Genomic DNA, 11773 nt, shown 5'->3' with positions numbered 1-11773 from the left:
AAAATGTCGAAAAAATCCATGATATGATATTGAATGATCCCAAAGTGAAATTGAGAGAGGTAGCTAATGCTGTAGGCATATCGTTGGAACGTGTGGGCAATACCGTGCATTCAGTTTTGGACATGAAGAATCTCTGCGCGCGATGGGTGCCGCGTTTGCTCACACTGGACCAAAAACGAATTCGTGTGACAACTTCCCAGCAGAATTTGGCATTATTTTCGCGTAAGCCGACCGAGTTTTTGCGCCGATTCATAACCATGGATGAAACCTGGATCCACTACTACATTCCTGAGTCAGAGCAACAGGCAAAACAGTGGGTTTCACCGGGCCAAAGTGCTCCGAAGCGTCCAAAAATGCAACAATGGGTCGGAAAGGTTTTGGCCTCCATATTTTGGGATGCACATGGCATAATATTCGTGGACTATCTTAAAAAAGGTAAAACCATAACCGGAGCATACTATTCATCATTATTGGACCGACTGAAAATCCAAATCGCCGAAAAACGACCGCATTTGAAGAAGAAAAAACCGCTTTATCATCACGACAATGCGCCTGTTCATTCATGCTTAGTTTCACAAGCAAAATTGCATGAAATCGGCTTCGAATTGGTTCCTCAGCCACCGTATTCACCAGACCTGGCCCCCAGCGACTATTACTTGTTCCCTAACCTGAAGAGATGGCTCACCGGTAAGCGTTTTTACTCAAATGAGGAGCTCATAGCTGAACCTGAGGCATATTTTGGAGACCTTCCGATCGAGTACTTTTCGGACGGTATCAAAAAGTTAGAAAATTGTTGGACTCGCTGTATCGACCTAAAAGGAGAGTATATTGAAAAATAAAACCGACTTTGGCCAAAAAAACGTCTCCGTGTTTCATTTTTCAGGGACTTATCAGACTGCCTAGTATAAGTCAGCCCTATCCTCCCGAATCACAGTCTTATATCGACATGAATCCTGCGCTTATACACGTCTATCCTTTTCTATTCATTAGGCAATCTAAAATTTCGTCTGTCATTATAATCAATGTCTTCCTATCTAATTGATCCTCAAATAAATCCTAAATCTATTTCTTTCTTTTCTGAACTATAAGATGGCCCTACCCTTCTGAATCCTAATAGTTCTATCTTAACGAATTCTCCAATCATTCACATCTGTCTTTGATATCTTGTAACTCTTGGTCAAACTTCAATTTCTTCCGTCCTTAGGTAGATTTAAAGGGCGAACGTCACACATTAAAACACAATATAATAAGTGGCGGCCCTGCAAACTTAACCTCAAAATCCAATAGTGAAGACAATGTCATCCAAAAAGGAGCATTAGAGACACTGCATGCTGTTTGCATTACAATTAAAAAATCATGATTGTTAAATCTCTGAGATTACTTTTTACACGTTTTAAGTATAACCGCGGCTTCTCCTAAAGCTGAGAATATAATTTCGGTTGCGCCAGCTGCGTTTTTTTTTCGACAGGAATGCAAAGAAAATGCAGTATCTTAAATGTGCCTTGTCGGACGCGATGTTATCGACTGATGATTTTTTAGGCAAATTTCGCAGGGCCGCCACCTATTAAAGTGTGCTTCAACGCTTAAGATTCGCCCTTTAAATCAACCTTAGAGCGGGAAACACTGCGAGTTAGGCCGAGGGTTACAAGACATTAAAATAAAGGTACCGAAATAATTTGTAGACTATATGTTGACTCGCCTAATCTTTGGTGGTTCAGATAGTTATTTTTTGTCTTCACTTCTACCCCGAAGATCCAATTAATATTAAAGAAGCAGTAGCCCTTATCCCCTATCGCTCGATGTTAAGGAATTTGAAATGAAACACGTTTATAAGGCGTCACACCCGAACCCAGTAAACGCCGCATCGTTTGTTTTTTACGTTGATCGCGACGGTGTTTTATGCATCCCGATTCCTTCGATAGGAATCGGTGTTGTTGGTTCGATATATGCTAAGTCGGCGATCGGCCGCGACGGAGCTCCTCATGAACCAAGTGATTGTCTTCGATACAATAAAATAATGAACAAACGAGTACTAGTGTACCGAACGACTACCCAACGAGTACTGAATTGACTGAAAACGACTATTCGGAGCGGCGCCAACACCGGTCCCCACGCTTGCGCATAATCGCTCCTACTCTTTGCCCCCCTCTTTTCTCTTCCACCTTCAGGGGTTCGTTCCTGGGGACCACCCGGGTGCACTCAGGTGCACTCGTAGCCGTTCCACGACGCTAAGAGAGTGTTAGGCTTCACTCGGGTGAAGAGTGGGGGTCACTCGACGGGTGACTATTTCACCCACTGAAAATGGGTAGGTGGAAGTAAGTAAACAGTGGAACAGTCCAATTGGAATTGGAAGTTTTTGTAATAACAATGGCCTCGTTACTGCAGCAGCAATTAAAATATTCTTATCCTGCTGTTGCATCTTTTGAACTTTTGCTTAACGTAACCGCAATTATCTTTCACCAAACATACACCCGACGCACACTCGAAACCGCTCATCCTACCGTCCCTCTTCCACTTCACCCAGGTAAACTCCGCCCACTTCTTTACTTCACCCACCAATTCACCCGGGTGGTCGCCTGAAACGCACCCCAGACAGGCAGAACTACATTTCACCATTTGAAACGAGCATGAAAAACTTAAATTCTAAACGTGTTGCGACGAAACATGCTTTTCGCCGAATCTGCAGAATGAGATGAATGACATTCAACGAAGAAAGCAGAGGACAAGGATCCATGACATAAAGCCCAATGAGAGTCGCGCTTCGTGAAAAAGGTCCGCAAATCAAAGAGCGAGTTGGGGCGTGCTCATACATACATCCATCGCGTTGAAGCATGTCGCTCTCTGATCCGCGGGCCTTTTTCACGGAGCGCGACTTTCATTGGGCGGGTGCTTTGTCGTTTAGGCTTTTTATCACGGATACGAGGAAAATACAATTATGATTAAATAAGAACGAAGCTAAGTGCATTTCAACCTTAAATTAATATCGATTTAGAACGATAAACAACATGAACAATGAACAATAATTAACGTCGTAATAGTGAAGTCAGTTTCCTTTGGAGGGACTGCTCCGATGATTTTGTGATTTCACGCACAACAAAGTAACCCTAGATTTATATGGATAAAAATAAAAATATATAAAAAAATATAAATAATATAAATAAAAAAATTTTTTTAAATAAAATATAGATATAAAATAAAAATAAAAATATAGATAAAACATTTGAACCATAGCTAAGGTAAATCACACAAGATCCCACGTTAGTTGGCGTAAGTCTTTGGTTTGTTTTTAAATTGCTCGTTAACAAGAAGAGCGATAGAGTCAGTTGCCTTAGGAGGGAATGCCCCGTTGATTAAGGTCATGATTGCCCTGGACGCAACGATTGGCAAACTTTAGCGAGTTCACTAAAATACTCAAACTTTAAAATGAACTAGAATGGTCAACCCGAAGTAATTAACATGACCGAGAATGGACTTAAATATACGCAATTCATTAAAATGAACGAGAATAAACTTGAATTTTCCACAATTAATTAAAATGAACGAAAACGGACTTAAATATATTCAACTAATAAAAATGAATGAGAACGGACTTAAATCTAAGGCAACTAGTTATAAATAAACGATGATTCAACCTCGGCGGTTGGCAGTAAGCACAACCGGGTAATATTACGTTTGTAGACGCCATTGGCTGTCCTTACTGATGCCATTCTCGCGATTTCGTCGCTCCCAGGAAACACCTCAATGATCACGTCCAGTGGCCACGTTGTGCATCCTAGATTATTTTTCATAAAGAGAACTACGGATCCGACCTTCAAATCTGTCGTGGATTTATGCCATTTTTTGTGAGTTTACAACCTCGTTGAGGTATTCTTTGTACCATCTTTTCCAAAAATCATGTCGAGCTTTGGTTATGAGGTTGTATGTAACTAATCTGTTATCTGGAACTGAAAGAAAATATTTATCAGGCAAGAAATTGAATGTCGACCTATCAATGAATGAGCAGGAATAATTGCTAACGGGTCGTTTGAATCAGCTGAAAGAGCGTATAGCGGTCGAGAATTTAAAATGGCTTAGATTTCGATTAAAACAGTCTTGATCTGTTCATAAGTGAGTTTTTGGTATTTTAATACGCGTTTTAGATGATTTTTGAAACTCTTTACAGCTGCTTCCCAAACACCGCCCAAATGGGGAAATAGAGGTAGATTAAAATGCCATTCGATTCGTTTCGATAAAGAAAAAGGTCCTATCTCTTTTTTAAATCCCTCCGTGTCGAATAAATTGGAAATCTCTCGAAGTTCCCTATCGGCCCCCCACGAAATTGGTACCATTGTCCTAATAGACGCTGCCCGGCACTCACCGTCGGCCAATGAACCTGCGCAACGCTGCCAGAAAGCCTTCGATCGAGAGATCAGTAGCAAGTTCGATATGGACCGCCTTGGACACCATGCAAATGAAAACTCACCCGTAAATTTTAAGGAAACTTCTATTGCCATATTTCTTCTCTACAATCAGATTTGGACCGAAAAAATCTACCCCTATACGACTGAAAGCTGGAGCTTCCGTTACTCTTGATTCCGCTAAATCCGCCATTTGAGCCTGCATCATTTTAGTTCGTTGTCGAATACATTCTACACAATGTTGGAGAATTATCCTAACTGGATTTTTTCCGTTCCGAATCCAGAACCTTTCTCGAAGACCGTGTAACGTTGTTTGAAATCCCGCGTGCATATGAACTTCATGACATTCTCAAATGATTAGATCGGTCAGCGGATGTCTACTTGTTAAAAGTAAAGGATGTTCTTTATCGTATATTAAATCTGACTATTTTAAACGACTGCCTACGCGAGTGAGATTACCCTCACCGAGAATAGCATTTAAATCATCGAATTTGGTCGGTTTCCAAGCCGGAATCGTGGTTTCTCCGGGATTCGCCTCTGGTTATCGCGAGAAGTTTGATTCGTCTGAGAATCTTTCACGTTGTATCATTGCGATCAGTCGACCTTCCGCATATATGATCTCCTAACACGACAGTGGATGATTTCTTTCAGACTTTAGGTTTTTCTAACGTAGGAAATACGCAATGAGTCTTGTAAGATTTTTGAATGATGAAACCCGAGAATAGATATGATTACGAGTTGCGTCACTGAGCAAACAATCACCTCCCTTTAAAGCAGACCCGTCTACCGATCCGAGTTCGATCAACCTCGGCTATTCTTTTTCAGGTTAAACTAGCCAACTGGGGCCTGTAGTCCACGACGTATTTTTTATGAAATCTTATGGTAGTTGTCTCCTAGAAAGTGAATCGGCGGGTTGGTCTTCCGATCTAATATGTTTCCACTGAACCTGCTCTCCTAGCAATTAGGTGTCAGTAAGCGGGCCAGTTTATGTCAGTTTATCGGAAATTCGAACTGCGATCTCGTTTCAAAGTATAGTTTCTTTAAAACTGACGTCAAGGGATCTAATGTAAAGGTATGCTCCATAGCCATAAAGACATGAATCACAAAAACCGTCGATTTCGATTGGATTTTCACCCAAGAATTTTCGAAAATTGTAAAGTATCGAGAGATCTCTCAGATAAAAGCTTTCTCTTGGTCAAAGTGTTTTGAGCATCAATGGTTCTAACCGTGTATTTTCTTTGATTACGGAATTAAAATTGAAAATTTTCTTTTCGATGTTATTTAAAACGGAAGTGTTATTAGAAGCTCACTGTCTGATAACAAAACCACCACGAACACGCAATTCGACCATCTCATCGCGAATACTTAGAATTTCTTCTATTAAATTTGCGCTAGAAACCAAATCGTCAACGTAAAAGTCTTGTAAGAGAATTTTACTAGGGCGTGGAAAACCTTGCCCTCGTCGCGAGCGAGATGCTGTAAGGTGCGAATCGCGAGAAACAATGCAGAGGCACTTCCGAACGTTACTGCATTTAATAGAAAGGTTATGATTTTATCGAAATTTAAGGACCTGCTCAAAGATTGTGTTCTGAATTGTGGGATCTACCGAAAGAACTTCATTGAGTGAAATTCCAGTCGAGGTTTTCGCCGATGCTTCAAACACCACCCTAACTTTCGTAGTTTCACTAGATGTTTTAATCATGGCGTGATGAAGAAGATAGCATCCCTCCTCTGTGTCGACACACAAAGTCATGTGATTTAATGCAATGTATTCATGAAGCACTTTATGGATTTCCGATTATAATTGCAAATTAGACTCAATTTTTTTCTCGAGTGAGTAGATACGTTTAAATGCTTGGCTTCTAGATTCGCCTAGTTGGAATTTGCTATGTCTAAAAGAAAGTCGAACAATTTACCTACCGCTCTTATCACCTTGAACATTGTCTACATAATGTTGCTCGCAAGAAATGATGGTTCGTGATCAAAATCTTCAATTTTCCAAAAACGCTCAATTAGTTTGTCTACTTTAACGACATTGCAAGAGGCTTTTGCCGATATAACAAGCGAGTCTAACCAGACTAGATATATTTGGCACAATTAAAAAATTTAATTCTCAACTGAAATTGTTACAATTGGACGAAATTGTAGCTTTAATGTAATCGTTAGAAACTGTACACAATCTATTAACTGCCCCAATATTAATCGAGCAAGTTTATTTAGAAAAATTAAGCGATTTCGCAAAGCTTTCAGTAATTAAATTAACTGTAAAACAGGAATTTAATAGTGCCCTTGCGATAAAGCAATTTTTCCTATAATTTTGAATTTTCAAAACAGCAGTAGTCATTAATTGTTAATCTGACGGAAAAGATTCGGAGGCGTATGATTGACGATATATTCACGGTGTAGAAATCCTAGAATCTGAAAATTAAAAATCTCCCCCTTGAGAAAATTCTAATTTAACTGATTTCGATGTCTTGTCCGCGCACCCAGAAAATTCCGATTTGATTGGTTTCCTTCTTTTGTCGACGTGCAATAAAGTATGATGGTCTTTGTCACACTTCTTGCAACGCTTCTTACTTTTACATGGCACCGAATGCACGCATAAACAGTTTCGGCACAATTTGTGCATTATCACAATGTTCCAGCGTTCTTGAACTCGAAGTTCATTAAAACCAGGACACTTGTAAAGACGATGCTCTTTCTTGAATTAAACGCATGCTGAGCTCAAAGGATTAGAAGCAACAGTTACGAGCGTCCACCCTCCGGACCTTTGAGAAATTCTGGTTATTATGAAAACCCCCTCCACTTTCCGCGCAATATTGCGGCCACTCAAGGCAACTCTCTCTAATTAGCGCAGTTTAAATACCGTCGATTGAATGAATTTGTAAAATTCCTCTAATTTTGGAAGCTTATTCCCTTCAAATCTATCTTGCCACGTGTCTAAAATGCCTTGTGGCAAACACCGTTCTAATATTCTAGTGACGACTTGTTCTACGAACTCAACCTGCACTTCGTTCAACATGGATTTAGATTTAGAGCGATGACAATTCTTCGACGTTTTAATCTCTCCAATTATCCTGGATGGTCCGGAGGATACACTTTACTTTCCGAAGCTTTAAAGAGCAACATGGGAAAATCTATAGAAATTGCCAAGTTACTCTTACAACATGGAGCCAAAGTAAACAGTAAGACGAGTGAATTACGGAAAAAGTCCGATACACCGCTTCACTATGCTGTTCAGACTAAAAACATAGAAATAGTGGAAATGTTACTAAACTATGGCGCTGTTGTTAATTCCATAAATAAATATAAAGAAATGCCTCTACATCTTGCCATCAGGAATCAAAGCGAAGAAATTGTGCAGCTGTTACTAAGCAGAGGAGCAGATCTTCAATCTACCGAATTGCACGGTTATAGTCCACTGCATCTAGCAGCACGTAAGCGTAATGTAAAAATCATTCAGTATCTTCTAGCTTACGGAGCTAAAGTTGATTCAGTTTGTCAATTTATGAACAGAGAATCTTCTACGGCGCTATATTTGGCTGTAGAAGGAAATATCGATGCAGTGAAACTCCTTCTGCAACATGGAGCTGATGTAAATTATGTGAGCACTGATAATTATGAAAACAAAAGAAGAAACACCTCGGTGCTGCAAAATGCCGTAATATTTGACAATGATGACATTGTAGAACTCCTATTACAGTATGGAGCAATAGTTAACTCAAGTTACAATTCTGTTTCCGAGCTCCTCCACATTGCTGTTGGTCGTGGGTCAGAGAGAATGGTTCATCTTTTGTTGGATAATAATAACGAAATTGAGGGAAAAGACGAGAAAGGCTTTACAGTTCTTCATAAAGCTGTAAAAGAAGGCAAACTAGGAATCGTCAAGTTACTCTTAGAAAAAGGTTGTTCTGTAAACACGACTGCTAAATCTGGGTTGACACCCCTGTCAACTGCTGCTGAAAAAGGAGATACGCAACTTGTCCAAATTCTTCTCGATTATAACGCTAGCATTGATATTAAAGATGCTGAAGGTATTTCAGCTCTCCATAAAGCTGTTGAAAAAGGCAACAAGGATATTGTTCAAATTCTTATAAACAAAGGATCATCGGTAAATGATGCAACAACATACCTGACTACACCGCTCCAAATTGCTGTTCAAAAACAACACGAAAGCATAGTAAAACTTCTTTTGGATCAAGGTGCTTTCGTTGATGCAGAAGACAAAGATAATAAAACTGCACTCTGTTTTGCAGTTGCAGGAAATATTGGAATTTTGGATTTGCTTTTGAGCAGCAAACCGAATGTCGAAAATAAAAGTAATAAGTCAGCGCTTCGTCTATCAATCTTAGGCAAATCCCTAATTTTGGAAAGAAAGAAGCAAGTGGAGATGGTTAGAAAACTTTTGAGTTATGGTTTTACAATAAGAGCTGAAGACATAGAAGACAAGGAATTATTTGAAGCTTCTGTTAGAGGAAGTTATATAAAATTAGTTGGATATATTTTGCAATATAATTCAAAATTAGAACGCGCTAGTACTGTTGTTAATTTATCAGTTATGAACAAAGATCAAGAAATGGTTGAGCTACTTTTGAACCATGGCTTTCATGCCGATGTGCAAGATTTAAAAAAAAAAGCGCCAATGTTTTACGCTTACGTACACTATGATTTCAATATGTGTAAATTCCTGCTATCTAAAGGAGTGAACATCGATTCCAAAATTCATGGCTCGTATACTATTCTGCATGTAGCTGTCGAAAATCAGCCAAATAAAGAATTTATTAAATATTTATTGAAACAAGGCGCCAATATCAATGCAATTACGGAAAGCAACTCTACTTCGCTCCACATCGCCTGCGAAAAGGGATATGAAGATATTGTGAAGTTGTTATTAAAATACAATGCCGATGTCCATGTAAAAGACAAAGATGGTTTCACAGCTCTGCATAAAGCTATAAAAGCTGATAATGAGAAAATCGCAGGGAAGCTTTTTTCTAGAGGATCCGATATTAATGCTACAACGAATTCCATGCTGACACCTCTCCATCTAGCAGTTCTATATAGTAGAGGTAAAATGATTCTCAGATTACTAAACTGCCCGGTTGTGGATTTGAATGCAAAAGACAGTACTAAGAAAACCGCTTTCCACAATGGTGTTTTAAACAGAAGCGCATACTATAATATTTCTGCTTTTTTAGACATAAATCAAGATCTTGAGGATATCAACAACAAATTGGCATTTTGTTTGGCAATAATGGGTAATAATTCGGAGTATACAGTCAACATATTTTTGGGCCGGCGTTTTACTGTTGAAGCTGAAGATTTTGAGAAGTTTGAAATTCCAGAACCCCTACATTCGAAACTGGAAGCTTATTCTGTTCAAGAGAATTTTATGAGAGTTTCGCAAGACCTACTGAAAAGGAAAGCAACTACTCAAGTAATATTTCAATATCAAGTTCTCCAAGATTCAGTTAAGAATGGATATGTGGAGATTGTCAGACAGTTTTTAAAACAAGACTTAAATTTAAATGCTTTATTAGAGAATAGTCAAACGTTATTGCATGATGCGATTAAATCTTCACAATTTCAAGTTGCTGAAGAACTTATAAAACATGGTGCTAAGGTAAATGCTGTAGATGAACATAAGAGAACACCGCTTCATATTAGTACCCTTTTAGATTCTGAAAAGCGTGTCGCGTTTCTATTAAAACGCAACGCTGATCTAGAAGCTCGAAACGAAGACGGTGAAACAGCACTTCATTTAGCTGTAGATATAGGGAATTTGGTCACAGAATTTATTTTGAAAGCCGGAGCTAACGTTAATTCTGCGAACAAAAAGGGAGATAGTCCCCTTCATCTTGCCGCCAAAGGTCGACATAAGCATATAGTTCAATTGCTTTTAAATTACGATGCTGAAATTGATATCGAGAATGAGAAGAAGGAAACACCCTTAGATGTGGCTAAAGAAAGGTATGGAAGAGAAGAAATTTTACAATTGCTCTTACAGCATGGCAGCAAATATCGGATTAATAGTAACGATACAAACTGGTATTATAACAGTAAGTTCATCATGGAGCACGCTATAAAAATGCAAGCAGCTAATTTAAGTGACATTAAATTCGAAATTCCACCGCGTTTGGATGATTTTCGTGAGAAATGCAAAGACGAGGTTGAAAGGATGAAATGTGAAGAGATCGGACGAAATATTTCAATGTTTGATTTTTTTACGAAAAGACGAAATAAGGTCGCAGCGTTGACGAATAATAAAGACATCATGAAAATTATAAACGCGAAGGAATATGAAGATAAGTTTCCTTTATACAGCAGCATGTTGGAAATTCGCATTAACAAAGGGAAAACCCGAAACGAATTGATGGAAAAAAGTGCCACATGTTTTGGATCTCTATTGGAAAATCTAGAACTGAAAATACCTGATCTTGTCATTCAAGAAATTTTATCTTTCTTGAGTAATAGAGACTTACGAAATTTAATTTATACTTCTCCGGTCGAGTTTGAAGAAAACTCTTCTGATCTAGTTTCCAAACAATCTATGTTGGAACAACTGTTTGGTCCCTAATTTTATTGAAGAATTTTCCCAAATTTGTCTAGAATTTAAAATGCACTTTTCATTGATAGTTACATCTGCTTGTATTGTTTCTCAACATTTATCATTTTATTTCCTAATTTGAGAATTATCAAAATATTAACGACTTAGATGTTAAGAAATGTTATGCTTATCGTTTAGTTCATAAAAGTTTTTCTTCGTAATTTCAACTTTCATAGAATGACGTATTTAAAGCGATTCGCTCAAATTGTAATCATGACAGAATTTTATACATTTTATACATTCCTTAGTTATGTGTTATTGCTTGGATTAAAATATGAATAAATGGTGTTTGAAGCACACGATCAATATTATGCAAGTCATTTTTTAAAATTAAAATTAAAGGAATCAATATTTTAATGAAGTAGTTCATAATTATAAATAAAAATAGAAAAACAGTGGATAAAACTCGCTATGAAATTATTTTAAAACATCACAGGAAGAAAAGGTCGACATTAAATGAACAAAAGAATATCTTTAGAGTTTCGTTATTATAACAATACCTTTATTACAAAACAGACCAGTGTCACGTGACCACACAATTACATTGTATTATATTCGGTGGGTTCCCAGTGGGCACAAAATTTGGCGGCGTGTTTACGACATCGTTACGAGATGCTATGTCCATGTTCCTTCGGTGTCCTTAACGACATGGACATAGGATGTCGTAAAGTTGTAAAGATTTCGTAAAGTTGTCGTAAAGATTTCGTAAAGTTGTCGTAAAGATTTCCTAAAGATGTCGCCAAACTTTGTGCCCACTGGGTTAATAATT

At 38.2% G+C, this 11773-nt stretch overlaps 1 protein-coding gene across 1 annotated transcript in view; it reads right to left on the bottom strand.

The window, feature by feature from the left end:
- Positions 1-3081: 3081 nt before the first annotated feature.
- The window catches only part of LOC117180142 (uncharacterized protein C05D11.1-like), a 31271-nt gene continuing 22579 nt past the window's right edge, over positions 3082-11773 (bottom strand). The window contains exon 14 of the mRNA XM_033372485.1: positions 3082-3944. Coding sequence (XP_033228376.1) covers positions 3935-3944 — 10 coding nt within the window. The 3' untranslated portion in view covers positions 3082-3934. The remainder of the gene's footprint in view (positions 3945-11773) is intronic.

Source organism: Belonocnema kinseyi, chromosome 9, assembly GCF_010883055.1.
Source record: "Belonocnema kinseyi isolate 2016_QV_RU_SX_M_011 chromosome 9, B_treatae_v1, whole genome shotgun sequence".
NCBI lineage: Eukaryota > Metazoa > Arthropoda > Insecta > Hymenoptera > Cynipidae > Belonocnema > Belonocnema kinseyi.
The sequence above is the reverse complement of the archived record's forward strand: the minus strand, read 5'-3'. Positions and strand labels throughout refer to the sequence as shown.